Consider the following 18718-nt stretch of genomic DNA (forward strand, 5'->3'; position numbering starts at 1 on the left):
TTTTTAGTTTTATGCTGCTTCTTTTGACTCTGCTCTGCTTTAATGTATTTGTATGCATGTTTTGTGTTTAAATGGTTTTAATTGCAATTGTAATTGGAAAAATTATAATTAAAATAATTACGCATAATGCTAATTACTGACAGATCATTATAATTATATTTCTATTATAAATATTCAATATTTTAGAAATATATTATAAATATATATTTAAATTATGTATTTACATACAAAATAAATCATAATTACTATGACATATCATTGTAATTATATTTCTATTATAAATATTCAATATTTTAGAAATATATAATATTGAAATTATTTATTCACATACAAAATAAAGATTCATATATTTCTGCTGTCAAAGATCTTGAGAAATTTTTAACTTGAAGGAGTGGCATAACTTAAAAATAAAAACCACAAAAACTTCGATCAACCCCTCAAAATAAAACACAAATTAAAACATAAACAATATATGCTCAAAAGTAAACTACAATAAGTTATAACCCCATACATGTTTAATCCCTAGTATTAGAAATTCTCTCAACCAAAGGCTCGCAAGCAGGCTTTAAAATATCTCCATTGGAAGGAAGTTCCACAATTATGAGGTAGTCACTAAATTTTCCTCTCTTTTCGTCATTACTGGTCAAACTCAACACATTGATGGTACAGTTAAGGTGAGTTCAGAGACCATTATGAAACACGAAGCAGGAAACAGCCTTCAAATTACATAGGGCTTTAGCCCTTTGTAGGTCAAAGAAGCAACTTGCAATTATAGCTGCCAGAAAACAGGAAGCTGGGGCAGGCGGGAGAACACTGGTGTGAGCAGTTTTCAGTGACCCTGCTTGGTAAGGCATAGCATTCAAATCCAGCTGAATTTAAAGGCATTTGTGCCAAGTTCACAACCGAGCAACAAAAAGAGCCAAGCAATGATGTCTAAAAGGACACTTCATTAGCCCTGCTCAGTTTCTGGGGAAGAATTTGGGGTAATATAGCTGTTGTGTGTTTATCAGCAGGACAGGCTTTGAGATGTCACTATATCATTTAAGACCTGGTCAGTGTGCAGTGACAGAAGAGCTCACTTCTTGGGCTGCTTTGCTAATCTCAAAAGCTATAGCTGCTGGACACCGGCTGCTTGATATCATTGAGCTGCCACTCCATTCTTCTGTCTGTAGCAACTCACCAAGTACGATGCACAAAGTGCTGTCAAGCAACAAGAGCTACAAAAGAAAGAAACATGACCTTTTTATCATGAAAGTCATTACAACGAGCTGTATGGAGCTGTGTCCTTTTAGCCTGAGCACAGAGGAGTAAGGAGACACAGAGGCACTGTGTAAGATGGAACATTAAAAGGACAGGCATTTCAACAGGCGATATTAAAAGCCATGTTAGGAATCTGAGGATGTACAAATGACTGGGTTTTTTTTTCCTATGAAGCAAAGACTTGCAAAATTATGTTTTTAGCACAGACAGCATTGCAGAATTTTAAGTGCCATCTTCAGACAGACAGATTCTGCCACTTTAGCCAGTATAGACAAGGTATATGGTTTTATCTCTCAGCAAAGGATTAGTCCATTCTTATCCCATCAAATATAGTCATTGGCATCCACCAATTTAATTGACCTTATTTTAAAGTGTCTTTCTCCTGCTTATAACCCAGAGATTAGCATTCTCAAAGGTGATGATGAGATGAGCTGGACAAGAATGAAGAAGCGTTCCAACAACTATTTCAACAAGCTGTGGAAGAGCTGTGTATGCTTTTGTGCTGCATGCAGCTGAATCCTTTCTGTTCTCTTCTTTCGCCAGGAAGATATGAGTAGCTGAAGTGTTTGCGTCTATTAATAGCTACTTTATGTCAGTGAGATGCCAATCTTTTGGGAGAGGGTCAGTCCCTAGTTTGTCTCGGTACTAAGCATCATGCAGACCCAAGAACAAGCATAGAAACCATCCAGGACCAGGCAGGTCATCCCCACCCATAACAAACTCCATCAACTTCACCCGAAGCACCCGGATCACTGCTCTCCAGAACAATCAGGTAAGTGTATTGTTTCCTGAAATAACCTGACATTGACTGTCCTGTGAACTTGCAACTTACAACAATAAATGGATCACTTTCTCTAGCAATTTGTCTCAGGACTTTCGAGATGGCTCTTTGTTTATCTAGGGTTGGTGCTTAACAGATGCTAGTTCAGAGGTTAACTACTTTGTTGAGTTGCTGCTGGTATTTTTAAGGCACTTGCAAGAGATTTTGAGTTTTAAAGACGGCAAATGAAAGTTGGTAAGAAAAGTAATATAGAAGTCAATCATGGACCAGGGGAGGGGGATTAATACACTTTGGTAGCACAAGGAATTGCTTCCACACAAGCTAAAGATAAGCAGGCAAACCAGGAAGTGAGAAGGCCCAGCTCACATTGTACCTGATTTTGTTTTATGCAACTGACAAATCCTTGGTCCATTGGAGTTTCATATGCATCGTCTGCCATCTGTATGCAAGGAATGACTGCTGGTGTCTGAATTTTAAAACACAGGATTGACAAGCAAATAAGAACAGCATTCAATTCCGGAACCAGTTATTTGGATTAAAATACAACAAGGTGATGCTCAACAACTTGACAATTCCTTTCCTCTCTCTCTAGTGAGAAAATCACATCTGACTGCAATGCTATCACACTCTGCCCTGGTCAAAGAGAGGCAGCAACAAGCATCAGCCATCATGAAGGAAATCCAGAGAAATGGTATAGAGTTAAATCCTTGTTCCGACTGTATGTCCACTGTCAGTCTGTACCCGTTCTTTTTAATCTTACAGCATTAATTCTCTTACAGCTTTGCCTCTGGGTGTGCTGCCATAAATAATCTTGCAGGGCTATCATGCTGCCTATGGTAACTAATCCTTTTGTAGTTGCCTCTTTTCATTTGAAAGCTATTTTCAGATGAACAACTGCTGTGGAGGAATGAAGTAATCTAACAGCTGATGTACATTCTGCCTGGGATTGACTTTCAGAATATTATTTGGGGAGGGGGCTAATGTATCTGGATTTCATTTTGCAGAACTATTCACGCAGAGGAAAAAGTATATATCTTCTACTTCAGTACTGTCTTTAAAAATCCAGTCAAGCACATTTGAAATGTACATTGTGTTTCAATCTCTGCCTCCGCCCACTCTAAGCTGGCCCTGTCTTATCCAACCATTCAAAACACAGTTCCCAATTAATCTGTTTTTAAGACACGTTTTGCAATAGATTTCTTCTGTGCCATCTTTAGGAAAGAATTCCAAAAGGCTTTGTTTGGCTTGTCAACATTTCCACATGAAGCAGCTGAAAGTTTGGATCACTATAAAATTTACAAAACCAGTGGCTTTTTTTTTGGGGGGGGGGGGAATGAACTATGTAGGCTTCATTTGAGGACGACACTTCTGAGGGAATTTATAGGTCCCAAAGCAACCATGTCAGGACTCTCCATTTCCCTCCCCCCAATTTTGAAACTCAGTACTAACATGTGAAACACCCAGATAGTCTCAAACACCCACACATTCATGCTCAAACATATTGAGGCCATTCCACTCAGTAATGGCTTGGTCAGAAGAGCTTTTCTCTCTCTTTCCACATCAGAAAGCCCAACCACTGTGCAGCTTTCAAATTTAACTATACCCCCCCACACACACACACACAATGTGTTCCTTTCACAGCCCACTAACACACTAGTGACTGTGACAAGACTAGCTGCTCTCTTTTGGACTTCAGAGTATATTTAAATGGCAAATGAACCAATTTTATACTAGCTTAGTTGTCATGGCTTTCTCTACAAAATCCTTATAGCTGTAGTTGGTACACAGAGCATAGTTCCCTAAGAGATTTATGCATATTTTATCCTCCCCAAATTCACTGAGTGAATGGGAAAGCACTGGCTAGCCATCCTGCACCTATGCCCCCATTGGCCATGACTTTATGAAGCACTCAACCACAAATGATTCCTTCAGTGCCCATGGAGCATGGCCAATGGAAGCATCAATGCGAGCTGTGTGACTAACCAGTGTGACCCTGTGACCCTTTATTCAGGTTGTCTTTTTCTGCTGATGCTTTTTCCTTTGGTTAAAAGCATTGGGGTGGTGGAAGGAGGCACACACTGCATCCTATTGCAGGAGTGCAATAAGGAGGTCTCCTGAAGGTAAGGAAACTTTTGTTCCCTTACATCAGGGTAAGCCCCCTGATGCCCTATGGGCCTTCTTGGACCTATGCCAGCTCTATAATTGGTGTAAGTCTGAGGAGAGTAAGCAGGGAGCGTAAGCCGAACCAAGGGGGATTGAATTCAGTGTGCACATTTGCCACCAAGATCCCCCTTCCAGTCCAGTTCTCATCTCTTGCCCTCTCATGATCTGACCAGTAACTCCACCTGCCCTCCCCTTCTATGACATGCCCCCCATGCCATTGTACTGGCACTGCCTAGTCTGATGGCCATGGCAGTGCTCCTGTAATGCTACTGCTGCTCTGCAGTGCTGGCTTCGAATGGTCTGCCAGCAGAGTGCTGTGCACAGTGTCATAAAGCCATTTACAACAGCAGGCCTCTGTCCTGCTGTCATAGGGCAGCCCATAGGATTGGACTACGTGTCATTATCAACTATACTGTATTTTGAGATTAACATTCACAAGCCACTTGACAAATCATACCTACCCACCAATGATTTGTTTCCAACAATAACATTGTGGTCGAGCAAGAAAAGAGGGAAGCATCCAGAGATCTGCCATTTCAGGAGCCCCAATCCTACTGGAAGGCAGTGTTGGTGGAATGTGTGTTCTGCTGGTGCTGGCTGCTGCAAAACTGTTTTGCAGCAGCACAAGGAGCAGGTTTGCCAGCAGGAAGGACGGAGGCCTCCCACGTGTGCCAGTTGAGCTATGGAGGCCTGCTGGAGCAGGTAAGCCAGGTGGAGGGGCAGAATGGGGTGGGAGAGGGCAGGAGGGCGTTGAATGGGATGGGGGATGGTGGAATGGGGAGGAGACAGCAGTATCACTGGCACAAGTCCAGTTGACCCATAGTGGCTTCTGGGGCTTACCCTGGAGTAAGGGAACAAATGTCCCCTTATCCTGAGGAGATCTCCAGCAGCTAACAATCTCCTTCAGGACACAGTTATCCAATCGTCAAAGTCTCTGGCAGCAGTTTCACAGTTTACACCTACTGCACTGGTGGAGCTGCAGACTGAGGTTTATGTAGTCTGAGCACCTAATCAGAGTCTGCCACAGGGTGTGGCAGGCACAGGTGCTGTGTAATTCTGCTGACTCAGCTGCCTGTAACTTGCCTTGAACCAACTTGTTAGCTTTGTCTCTGGCTTTGCTTGAGCAGAGAGCTAACATGTAGCCCATGTTGGTGTCACTATATTGCCATGAGGGGATTTAGGTTGGATTGGGCTGCTTGTCTCTTCCAGGAGCTGTGTTGTTTTCAGATTGTTCCTTCCTTCTCATTTATCCATTGCAAATGAACTGGGAATGCAGAGAGAGAGAGAGAGAGAGAGAGAGAGAGAGAGAGAGAGAGAGAGAGAGAGATTGCAGAGAAAGTTGGCCAAAGATTTCAAACAATCAATGGTTGGTTCATTCACCTGGATTCATTTGAAGCTAGGATAGCTTCACATGGTCTCTGTTTTGAATATATTTTCGGTTTCTGCCAACTTCTGTTTTCACCCAAACTGAATATGCACAATGCAAATGTAGCACTCCTCTCACAACAGAGTTGCTTGCATTTACTCTGATAAATGATAGCCAGTCAGCCCTTTCGACACATCAGTAATCAAACCAATTAGATTATCAAAGAGAATTATAACCACGGTATAAACGTGAGTGTGTGGTCACATTGTGCTAGTTTAATTATGAAATACCAAGTTGGAAAATGGGTCACTCGTGTCTAAGAGTTGTTATACAGCAATAATATCTACAGGATGTCCTCACTTAACATTGTGAATAAGTTCTTGGAAGCTGCAGCGTTAACCAAAACAGCATACGACAAAACCAATTTTATCTGGGGCTGTGACTCAGGTTTGCTGGAGCATGACCATTGCTCTCTGCTGGCGCTCTGGCCAAGCCAGCCCCTCTGTGCTCCACAAAGGCCAGCTGCACACAACCTTTTGTCAGCTGTGCATGGCTTTTCACAGTTCCCCCAGTGGCTTCCCCCTTTCCCGCCATCTTGAGGTGATTCACCCCCTGGTGATCCAGGTGGTGGGACTTGCCTGGTCGAGCTCTCTGCACGGCACCAGAAGTGTCAATGGTGGTCGCAGGAGTTCCATGGGAGCCGTCTGCTGGAGACACTCCATTGTCCCTGCCCGGAAAGTCACAGCCTAGACAGTAAACAAGAGTTAAGTTCCTATCATTTATTGCCCTGCATCATTTATTGCCCTGGTCAAGAATCTCACCAACGTTAAAACGAAAAGACATTGAATGAAAGGATGTTAAGTTAGAACTTCCTTTATATAGCAATTTCAGTTTTTAGAATGGGTAGGACAAAAGAACTTCTCCTTTTAAGCCATCTTTCAAGCATACTCTTTCTTGCTGTCCTACTTTCTGAAACATTTTTTTTAAAAGAATTGACTAAAGATTGTTCAGATTCAGCCTTCATGAACAATACCTGCATTATATTCCTTTAAGCTGACCAGCAGTTTTCTTATCATTTTAGTATATAGCAGTGGGAAAACTGAAGTGTTATTATTCAATAATGGAAAATCATGTTCAGATTTTTAAAGTGTGGCTCTTCATTTTTTTAAGTAAAGAATGCTGCCAACCTCAGTTTCCCACTGGACAACCCACTTCAACATAGTTGTATCTAAATCAGTGTATTGCATCAGTGATCCAGACACTATATATCATAATAAGCCTAGAAAGTTGCCAGAGCTCTATTCTCAGGTATCTACTGACTGGCTTCCTCCTTAATGTTCCAAGCAGCATTCTTTGGCCACTCAGTAATTCTGCTTCACAAGAATATGGAACTGTCCATTGCTGCTGACTTCCTCTAAGAAGGTGCAATGCCCAAGACTTCAGGGAAACACAGATGCCAATTTGGGGTTTTCCTCCAACAAATTAATTTTTTTTCACTTTATTCAGATTTGTGCTCATATTTTCCTACACAAAAGCTATGAAGCTGATGACAAGATTACATTGGATCTTGTCCAACACTGCACAATTCATGGCTATCTCTGAATGCGAGATGCAAGGGAGTGTCACAGGATACAGGTCTCTTGTTGTCTTGTGTACTCCCTGAGGCATCTGGTGGGCCACTGTGAGATACAGGAAGCTGGACTAAATGGGCTTCAGAAGCCATACCAACATCACTGGTGTGATTTTTGTCATATCCAAAGCCTGTCCAAGTAACACCATGCTAGCATGGCTCTCCTTGTAATGCTGGTGCAGCTTGCCCAGTAATAGTGTCACAATGCTTTCTAGCAACACTGACAGCATCCATGGAAATGCCAGCACAGTCCATCAGCCACGGAGCCGTTTTCTGAAAGTGGCAGATCATCAATGTGTGTTCAAAATGCTCCCTTTGTGTGCCAAATACCCATGGTTCCCATTACCCAAGTTCAACTTTGAGAGACCAGAGAGATACTGCCCCACACTGTGCATCTTCTCATCTGAGCTGTAGTCTCCCTGGCAGGGTCTTCAGTACTGGGGTTGCTATGCTCTAGTTGGGTCCAAAATGTAATCTGTATCCTATGCTCCATCATTAGGAAGTGGGGGGGGGGATTGTCAGGAGTTGCAATTTTCTCCTGTTTTTCCTTATTGGATTACTCCTACTTAAGCCAACTCTGTGTTGGATTAGCATTTTTTTTCAGCATCAAGGGCATGTCTGTTGTCTGAAGGGGGGTTAGGATATGGTGTATGTATTGACTCCTCCTCTTCCCTCCCACATCATGCTCCAATCTCCTCCCTCTTTTGGCCTCTTCATTGGTGGAGTTGCACTGGTGTCTGAGTGATGTCTGTGCGACTATGGCATTGCGTTTTTCTGGCATTGTGTTAGCATTCCTGGTGTGTCTGTCGGCAGGCATACTTCTATGCCAACAGGTTTGTCATTGAGCAGTTGTACATGGATATACACTGTTCTATCTCAAAGATAGGATTGAGGCATCTATTTTTAGTTTAATAATTGGGAGTTCATCTGGTATATCAAATTTAAGCAAACCATAACAATTATGAGTGGGTGGCAATCCTACCTCAAGTTCACAATCAGCTATCTGGTATTATCAAATCAGCAGGTTTTAATTTGATATTCATTAACTTGCTAATGTCAAATGTAGGTGCTTGGTTTGGGTGCTTTGTGTAAAGCAGCTTTAGAGACAGGGCACCTCAACAGGGCTGACCCTAGATCTCCCAACACCTGAGGCAGTGTGCTAAATGCTCCTCCCTTCTCTGATGAGGTGTCAGCCTTTGCTCTGCACATTCCCTGGATTGCAGAAGGAAGAGCAGCATAACAACATCAGGGCCTTGTTGCATCAGGCCAAGGACATCCAGCTTCCTGTATTTCACAGTGGCCCACCAGATGCCTCTGGAAGTACACAAGACAACAAGATGCCAGGATCTTGTTGCTACACCCTTGCATTAGCACTCGGAGATAGGCTACCTTTAAAACTTAGAAGCTGCACACAGTTATAACAACTTGTATGGGAGATGTAGTGATAAAGGAAGTGTGGAAGAGAAAAGAGACCCTCTGGCCAACCACTGTTCTCTCTCCTCCATAGTCCTTCTACACTCCCCTCTTCCTGTTCCAATGCAGGGAGTGGGGGGAGGAGGAGGAGTAGTGGAGGCAAGTGGGCCAACATAGGCCCAATCTGCTGCCTGAGGTGACCACTTTCATTGCCTCTTAGATGGGCTGCTCCTGTATGTGTCAGTGTTCAAGGAAGTAGAACTTTCAAAAAGGAAGAATTTGGAGTCAACTATTTGTTCAATAACATCAGTTCTTGAACTTTGTAATGTAACTTTGTAAATACTGTTAATAATAATAATAATAATAATAATAATAATAATGATGATGATGATGATGATGATGATGATGATGATGATGAAGAATTTCTTTCAAATGTTATGATGCAGTTTAAGGACAATAACAGCAATACCCTCCGTTTTTCACATTTCTTCTCAAACGCTGCTTCTTATACAGATGCTGCCACATATGTTCTCCTTATTGGCTGTCTTACTGGATGTCTTCCTCTGTTTCAAAGTAATACATTCACATGAGAGAAGCTCCCAAAGGCAGGGGCATTTGACGAAATACTGACCACACTGCAGTTAGTAATACTGAAGTCATGCAATCAGTATAAATGCAGCAACTATTAATCAGAGAACTGGGATTATACCTCACATTGAATGTTCTGGAGCCTGCTGTTTAAACGGCACATCATTTCACATTGTTTATTGGAAGTGTATTGATCCTGATAACTTTTGTGTCAGCTACAGAGGATTGAGATCATTTTGAGCACTTGCCTATACACAGAGTACTTGCCTATACACAGTGCCCTCGCACAGCTCTGATGGCCCAATCCTATCCAATTTTCCAGAGCTGGTGCACCAATGGGACATGCACTGCATCCTGTGGTGGGGGGAGAGTCACAGAGGCCTCCTCAAGGTATGGGAACATTTGATCCCTTACCATGGGGCTACATTGAGGCTGCACCGGTGCTGGAAAGTTGGATAGGATTGGGCCTTCTTTCACTTCCATGGAAGAAGTTCATAGTGGTTTGTACCCATTTCCTTTCATTTATATGTAAGCAACCCAACTCAAGGTTACACTGAACGGGGTTATGGAATGCTGATAGGAAGAGTCATGTAAATCGCCCTCTGCGACACTGGCTAGGTGGGCATCCCAGCCAGTGTCTTACAAACCAGATAACTACTCTATACAGAGTGCATAGAAATCCCCTGAAGCCAAGCTCTATGTCTACTCCATAATCTGCTATTATTGTTTGGCCCATCACCAAAGAAGAGTTTAAGGTTCGTAAGTGTTTATTCCTCTTTCAGCACAATCCCATGCATGGTTACTTAGAAGTAAGTTCCATTGTGTTCATTGGGACTTACTCGTAGGTATGCATAGGATTGCAGCCTTTGATTCTAAGGTGCAGAATATGAGTTGATGTGAAAATTCTTATAGATATGCCAGACCCACAGAGCCTCCATCCAGACACATCTTATTTGATAATATCAAGGAAGTGATGGTTTATTGAGTTATTTAAAATGTTCACTGGAATAATAAACATGCTGTTATAATATTTATGCTTTCGGCTATAAAATTAAAGTGACAGCATTCAAATATAAGCAATTTCTACTTTTCTAAGCACATGCACATGGACTCCAAAGCTTCTTTCTGTTTGGACTCCCAAGAATTGTTAATTCTCCCATGCCATAAATAGGTATTTTAGACTGTAATCCTAAACATACTTTCCAGAAAGGAAGTCCTATTAAACGCTTACTTCTGAATAAACATATTGAAGATCAAGCTGAAAAAATCCCATTTCTGTTCTTCATTTCCAGTCATAAGGATAACAAGAAGTATAATATAGGACACATGCTCCAAATGGGTCTGAAAACTGTAGTTGAGATGAAAGAGAAGTCAACACATGTTTTCATCTCAGCTCTATAAACCTTTGATAAAGGAATAGTAATGGATCCAAGTGACAGTATGTATATGGTGAAGGAAATTTCCAGTTGTGTAAGGAAAGTCCCCTGCATTTTTGTGGATTCCCCTCTTGTCACACCCATATTGTTTCTGAGGGTCCCCCTAACCTGAGGGGTGGATATGGGCGAGTTGAGAGTTTCATTCTAGGAACAGAACTCTTTTAATGTTTGTTAAGATACAATTCATGGCTTTTTTTCTTATATGGATGAAAATAAATGGTTAGCCACCAATGGGTACATGGTTCTGAATTCTGAGGTCCATGAGTAACCTTTGTAAAGTGAAATCTTAGAAATCCTATCTACATACCATGGACTTCCACCAGCACTATTATGCTGTTTCGAAACTCTGAGAGGGTCAGACACAAATTGCTGCTTAAGGGCCCAATCCTATCCAATTTTCCAGAGTCAGTGCTGCTGTGTCAATGGGGTATGCACTGCTTCCTGTGTTGGGAAGGCAGGGACAGAGGCCTCCTCAAGGTATGGGAACATTAGTTCCCTTACCTCCGGGCTGCATTGCGGCTGCACCGGTGCTGGAAAGTTGGATAGGATTAGGCCCTAAGTCCTTACTGAAATGTATGCCTCCCCAACCAAAAGATACATAAAAAAGCTTAAATAGTAGAATTAGAATAGTATGGTTGGTAGGTATGAACAAGGATAATGAAATCATACTTAATGTACAATCATCCCCTCCCTTTTTAAGATGGGGTAAGGAAGGACCAACAAACAGAGGAGCACACAAATCAAACCAGAAGATATAATTCAAGATTGCCATTAGTAATATCCTTAACTTCTACTATGGAATCATGACACAGACCTATCAAAAAAAAAATCTTTTTTTTTTATTTGTCAATGAGGTTTGAATGAATTTAGGATATTTTTGGGCTGCTGAATAAAAAAAATGACATTGTTTTTGCCCGATTTGCTCTAGGTTTGGGAATACAGCATAGCCTCTTGATATGCTGATGCCAAGAATAGGTCTAACTTCTATGACAACAAAATGTGTGTAGGCCTGTGTGATCTATAGCTTACAGAAATCAGTAGGAATCTTCGTTCTCATGCAGATTGTCTATCAGCTTGTCCTCTGGCTATCCCCATGCGGCTTGTCTATCAGCTTGTTTCCTTCTTGTCATCCTTTTGAAGTTAGCTAACATCAGGCAAGCTCTATGCACAGTTTAATTAAAGCAGACAGCAGAATTAGGTTTTAATTGACTGAGGGCTCAAATTAATCTCACACTTAACATTTCTGGAAAGCTGCCTAGATACACAAACTGGCTTGGATCCTCACTTGTAACATGAGATGACCAATGAAAGTTCTGAAGCAGGAAAGCCAAGGATAAACAATCCTTTAATAGTTGAGGGATTAATCAGGCCCAAAATATTTAACATTCACGAGCAAGCAACATAAATTATGAGAGGTCTGAACAAAAGCAGTCTATTTTAAGACAAAAGAAATTTGAAACAGTAACAACGGATCTGACCTGAGTCAAAAGGCCATTTTAACATCTGAAAATATTTTTGGTTTGGAAGGTAGACTGACTTCCGTAGGGTTAGGCCAGTGGTATTCAAACTGGGGGGTCGCGACGCCCCAGCCTGTGGGTCCTGGCCTCTACCCCCTTAAGGGGCGGGGCAGCCAGGAGACAGAGGGAAGGCAGCGGTGCGATCCACAGGATCGCACTGCTCAGGGGGCCTGCAGGGGCTTGGGTGCACCCTCCAGTCCCTGCACCAGCCGCCCCTGTGTGCGGGGAGCCCTGTGTGAGCGCCTGTAGGGCGCCCCAGGTCAGGGAAAGGGAGAGTGTAGCGATCACACTCCGCTTCCGCTTCTGCAGCCCCCTGAGCGACGAGATCCTGGGGGTCGTGTTGTTGCCTTCCCCGTGCCGCCGCAAAGGCTTACTGCGGGTTTCAAACTCCCAGAGAGTTTGAAAACCACAGGGTTAGGCAAACCAGAGTGATCATCCTGGGCCCACACTTTGGATGACTCTGAAGTTCAGGAGGAGGATAGGATAGCAGCAGCCCCATATCACGTCCTTCAGTGTCAATCCTGCAGTCTAGAAGAGCTAAAATATTTGGACCTCCTTGTTACCACCACCACCACCACTACTTCTGCCACCTCCTTCCACTGTCCCACAATTTTTAAAAACCAGACCAGACAGGAGAATTCTGGGAGCTGCAGAATCTGTTTTGAAGAAATAGTGCAGGGTTCTGCACAGGGAAGGAGGAGGTTGTAGTGGTGGCAGGCGCTAAGGGTACATGTGCACTTTAGAAAAAGGGGGTGGTGGAACTTGGGGCTCCACTTCAGACCTTGGTCCAACTTCAGCTGGGCTTGAATTGTCCCAGGCCCACATCCCCTAGGAATGCCCTTTTGGGAGGTTATGTGGCTCATGATACCAAAGAGGAAATTCATCATAAGTATATATAGGCACTAGAGTCCAAGAACTAGATTCCACCATGGAGTTCAGTTCTACACATGGCTTCCCGATCCTCCACTATCCTCACAACAGCCCTGTGAGAAAGGTGAGACTAAGAGATGGTGACTGCCTCAAGGTCACCAGGAGAACTTCATGATTGAATGAGGATTTGGAACTGATACTCCAACCACTATGCCATGCTGGCTCATGTGATAATTAGCTGGGCTTGTATAGTCAGTTTCCTATTTGCCAATGGCAATAAGAATTGTCTCCAAGCCATTAAAGGCAGAGAATTTACTGAGATGAATGTTAGTCCTTGTCTGTTTTTGCTTAAGTCTCTTGATGTGCCAGAAATGATTGACATTGGTATGTGTGGGTAGCTGGGCTAATTAAAAAAATATTATGGGCTACTGACCTTTGTGGACTTGTTTGCAAAGTGATTGGCACTGTCAGCTATTGGCACTGGTCACATGTCAGGCAGTCAGGAGCAGGAAGGGGAGGTTACCCAAACCAAATCCAGTTTCTTCCTGGAAAGAAACACAATGATCAATACAGTCAGAGCTCATCAGATGGTATGTTTGGGATGCAGAAGCAGCTGAAGTGCACTTTGCATACTGGGGGCAATGAACTTTGCTCCACAGTGCCCCTTTGCACTGGTAGTAAGGAAAATCCATGAATGATCAGATAGATGATAGATCAGGGGTTTTGAGTTAATCATTCATTAGTTATCCCCGAAAAACGTCTTGAAAACTGAGGATAATACACTAATTAACCTGGCTTAATAATTTCATTCTTGTCATGCAGCATCTTTTTGTGTATCAAAATTATCTGATTCAAAACATATTTTGGAAGCTTTTGTTTTGCTATTTACGTTCAAAAGAGGAGTGCCAGACTTAAAACCAAACTCGCTTTCTGGAAGACTCATTTTCGAGTTTCTCCCACGTTCCTGTGGAAAATACCAGCTGTCTGGCCAGGGTAAAAATATTTTGCGGTAACATGAAAGCAGACAAATCATTAAGAAATCCAGAAATATAAAAATAATGTGGATTATCTCAGGAAAAATATTTCTCCCTATAAAATAAAATAGCAGAGACTCTGATGGTATAGTTTTATGTAGCTAAGCTGGCGTCTAAGAGAGTATTCCTCCAAGTGACGCTGCAGTGACACTCTATTTTGGAAAAAAAAAAATGTCAATACAGCTCTCTGGACTGTTGATTATATTTTTTCCCATCCTTCCTGCAAGAAGCTTGGCATGGTATGTACAGTTCTCCACCCCACAACCCAGTGAGGTATGTTGGGCTGGGAGTGACTAGCCCAAAGTCACCAAGTAGTCTTCAGCCAAGCCACCAAGTAGCAGCGTTAAGGTCTTTTCAATACTAGTCTGTCACTCTAACCACTACACCACACTGGCTTTCATTAGTATAGTATCAAATAATATGTAACTCTTCCCCTAGTTCCAGTTTCTTTATATCTGCCCAAATCTGTACCATGCTGTACCATGTAATCATTTTGCACTGTTCTATTTCAGTTTGGTGTAGGTGAGTGTTGATGAAGTTGTAGTGCTGCCCATGGATACTGATATAGCAGTGAAATGTCTGTGATCCTACAGCAATATGGAAGGCTGTGAGGTTGCTTGGGGCACTGGGCAATCTCACCATCTGAACTCTACTATGGAAAATTCTTGTTGTTGTGTAAACTGTGCTCTAACAAGTCACTCCTGAGTAGGCTGTAGTAAATGAGTGGCTTCTTCCTGAGACTTCCTAGCCAAGACCTTCTGTTCCTTTTCTTAGTTGCTATTTCCTCTTGAACCTGTGTCTATCTGCCTAAATCAATTATTCATAATATGTTGTGGATCACAGTGTATGTGACTGATATATTGCCTTTGGCTTGACAGCTACAATGATATAAGCCTTATTTAAGAACAGTGATGGTCAGCTAGTGACCTGTCAGCTAGATCAGGCCCACAAAGCTTAACTTTCTAACTGTTAAGTCCGTGATTTAAAAGTGATTAATGATGACTGAATCATGCCAATTATTTTGATGGATTTTTGTGTGTTTGTGTCATTGTGTAGAATCAACTGAACTTGACCTTGGAAAAAAGGTCAGCATTCCTAGAGACATCATGCTGGAAGAATTGTCACTGCTGAGTAATAGAGGAGCACGACTATTTAGGATGCGTCAAAGAAGATCGGACAAGTACACCTATGAAAACCTTCATTTTTTATCTAGCAAACCAAGACATGTGAGCATTTTAAATTATATTTTTTTTAGGATGATGGAGATTGGCTGGCCTGTGATAAGCTAAACAGTCCACGAAGCTTGCACACAAATTGCACTGGGTGCTTGACACAATTATCCCCATCACATTACTCAGACAGGTAGCAAAAACAGATGGTCTGTTGATGACCCAACCCTACTACACACATTCCACTGGTGTGCGCTGCCGAAAAAGCACAGTAAAGTGGTCTGCAGCAGTGCAAGGCTAAGTGCACTGGCAGGAAGGCTGGAGCCTTCCTGCTGGCAACAGGAGAATAACAGAGGCTCGCCAGGGCAGGTTATGTCCAGTGCCAGGGTGGGGAGGGGGCTGAAAAGGACGAGGGAAGGTGGGATGGGGACAAGATGTGGTGTGGATTGGACAGATTGAGCCAGCATGCGCCAAATCCCAAAGCCCTTCCCAGGCTTGAACTGCCTGCATAGATCAATGCAGGCTTGCACCATCTATAGCTGACCTGTTGCAGCTGCTGGGGCTTACACTGGGGAATGGGGACAAACAACCCTTTACCCCATAAAGACCTCCAGCAGCCAAACACCCCTGTGAGATACAGCATAGCCCATGCCAGCACGATGTGAGGATTTAGATTGGACTGGGCTATGAGCCTTTAGTGGGCCACTATAGTTAGTGGTGGACTGCATGCAGCTTGATGGGTCACTGATTGTGCACACCTCACCAAAATTACTTGATTTGAAAAGATGACTTAGAGTTTCTGAACATTCTTTTAAAAATGAACATATGAAGCAACTGCCTTATAATGAGTCAAATTCCTGGTCCAGCTAGCTCAGTATTGTCTTCACTGGCTGGTAGGAGCACTCCAAGTTTTCAGACAGGGATCCTTCCTAGCTGAGGATACCAGGGGTTAATACTGGGACTTTCTGCACACATAGGCATGTGCTATACCATTGCTCTGTAGTCCCTCCCCAATGAAGAGTTAGATTCCAACAGTGAGTGTAGGTAGAGTCACAAGAATATTAGCACCCTGGGATGCTCCATATTTCCTGACTTCATAAAAATGGCTGATAAACTGCTTCAATATCAAGGATAATCCTTTTGCTCTGTCTAGAACATTCAATTCAATTCAAATCTGGCTAAGCTACATGTCTTTGAAAAACTGCAGTTGTCCAAACTCAATGACAACATGCTGGAACATTATGACATTTTGAAGAGGCTGGCAGTACTGGTAGTTGTTCAAGAACAATAGGCTCAAGGGACGTATAAGGTTTTCCTGCCATTAGTCTTCCTGCCAGCCAGACCTGCTGCAGTCCTGAATATAAGAAGTAGAACATGATATTACTTGCAATCCTCTTTGAAGTACAGGTGTGACCCCATATCTGTGGGGATTCCGTTCCAGGGACCCCCACGGATATGGTAACAGTGGATATGGGAAACTTTGTCTCTGCCATTAACATTATTTAAATGTTTACTGGATCAAAAATGTTCTTGCTTTACAGGTCACTAGAAGCATACAAGCTTATAGCAATTGCTCAGATAGCCTGGACATTTAAAAAGACTATACTGAGGTTAACAAGAAGCAGAAATTATCATAAAGAAGAGGAGAACACAGATAAACATAGCTGTATGTAAAGGTTCCCTTTCTCCTATGGAAGGAGTCGAGGGAAAGGTCCATCTGTTGGAGTTTGGGAAATGTTGGATAGAATCCGGAAATAAAGAAAACATGCTGAATAATTTAAAATAGAGGAAAGTGGCTGGAGACAAGAAATAGGTAGGCCAGATGAAAACACATTATAACGTATCAAATCTAGGCAGTTGTTGTTGGCATCCTTCAGTCTCAGATGACTATGGTATCGAGCTCTGAATGGTGGTTCTGGAACAGTGTGTCCTCTCCAGTGCGCAAAGCCTGGGTAAAGTAGATATGGAGGATAGACCGTTTCCCATGCAGCAAATCCCCCCTCTCCATGTCACTGAAATGGTCCAATGGAAAGGCAGAAGCCAGTATGGTTGGTTCCAGCGGTGTCGCAGGAGTTGCCAGAACATGACTGTGTTCAGCCATGAACTGCCTCAGGGACTCCGGCTCCGGATTTTGCCTCGAGGTTGACTCCTGAAACCTTTTCCATAACTGGATGTAGCCACAAGGCAGTGGAGGTTTGGGATCAGAGTTTTCCTTCTCTTAGATGATCTGCCTTCCCAGGCTATCGAGTCCCATCTACCCGGTGGCTGTTTAGTCGCCTCTTATGACAAGTACAGCCAAACTGAGGGCCTATTCTTATCCCCAGCCCCCAGGGGAGATTCTAGGCAGTATAAGGTCATTAAACAGTATTTGTGGTATCAACTGAATGAAAAGAACAAAGCTTGGACTTACTTAACAGTTGGAAGTGAAAACAGTTAGTTGCAGTAGAAAGAAAAAGCTGAAAAAAAGATCAGTTACAGAAAGAGTAGGAAGAACTGGACAAAAGTTCATAGATGTTCTTTTCCTCTTGTTTTTATATCACAGGGAGGAGAGGAGGATTCCTGCAACATTTAATCATGCTTTTAACTGTCCCAGTTTTTCCTTTATTTAGGTTCAGTGCCTCTTTTGTCAATTTTGCCTGTTCCATCATATACTATAAACCAGATTGGCAGCATTGCAGGAACCTCAATTAGCTACAATATTCAATTATTTTTCTCCTCTTTTACCCCTTCTTACAAGGTTTACCTTACCCTTCTTGTAGGGCTGATAATACTATGCAATGGAAGTGATGCCACTCTGAGATACCTTGAAAAGATAGATAGAAAATATATTAAGAAACCTACTGCAAACTACAGCAGGAAAGATAAATATCTGGACAGGATGGAGAGAGACAGAAAAATCAAGCGGAATGTAATGTATTATCCAGCCATACATACTGTGAAAAAAAGAGTAGTCCTTAAGCATAGGGACCTACACAGGCAATCTTCTAGGAGAGAGATATTCTCAAACTTTTAGCACCATGATCCGCTTTTTAGAATAAGAATCTGTCAGAACCCATTGAAAGTAATGTGACAGGAAGTGACATCATCAAGCAGGAAAATTTTTAACAATCCTAGGCTGCAAACCTACCCACACTTACCCAGGAGTAAGTCCCATTGGCTATCATTGTTAGAAGCATATAATAGTAGCCTGTTAAAAGTACAGATCTGTCACATTTCCCCCAAATGTAGTCACATACCATAGTAGCATCAAGTCTAATATATTAAAAATATTGAAATGTATGGGGACCCACCTGAAATTGGTTCACAGCCCACTTAGTGGGTCCTGACCCACAGTCTGAGAAACACTGTTCTAGGCTCTAGAAAGTATCCTGAGATGTGCAGGTCCCAAGAATTCAGGTCAGATCCTTCAATGTTGGTTGAATTGCATTGATGTGGTTTAGCTTACAGCTTTCATTGCCAGATAAATGGGAAGCGATCATCACTCATGAGTG

At 42.5% G+C, this 18718-nt stretch overlaps 1 protein-coding gene across 1 annotated transcript in view; it reads left to right on the forward strand.

Annotated features, from left to right (window-relative positions):
- The first annotated feature begins 1862 nt into the window (after window positions 1-1862).
- The window catches only part of MYOZ2 (myozenin 2), a 49928-nt gene continuing 33072 nt past the window's right edge, over window positions 1863-18718 (forward strand). Inside the window, exons 1-3 of the mRNA XM_066632562.1 lie at window positions 1863-2032; window positions 2634-2732; window positions 15115-15284. Of these exons, the coding sequence (XP_066488659.1) occupies window positions 2657-2732; window positions 15115-15284 (246 nt within the window). The 5' untranslated portion in view covers window positions 1863-2032; window positions 2634-2656. The remainder of the gene's footprint in view (window positions 2033-2633; window positions 2733-15114; window positions 15285-18718) is intronic.

This window comes from Tiliqua scincoides, chromosome 6 (genome assembly GCF_035046505.1).
Source record: "Tiliqua scincoides isolate rTilSci1 chromosome 6, rTilSci1.hap2, whole genome shotgun sequence".
NCBI lineage: Eukaryota > Metazoa > Chordata > Lepidosauria > Squamata > Scincidae > Tiliqua > Tiliqua scincoides.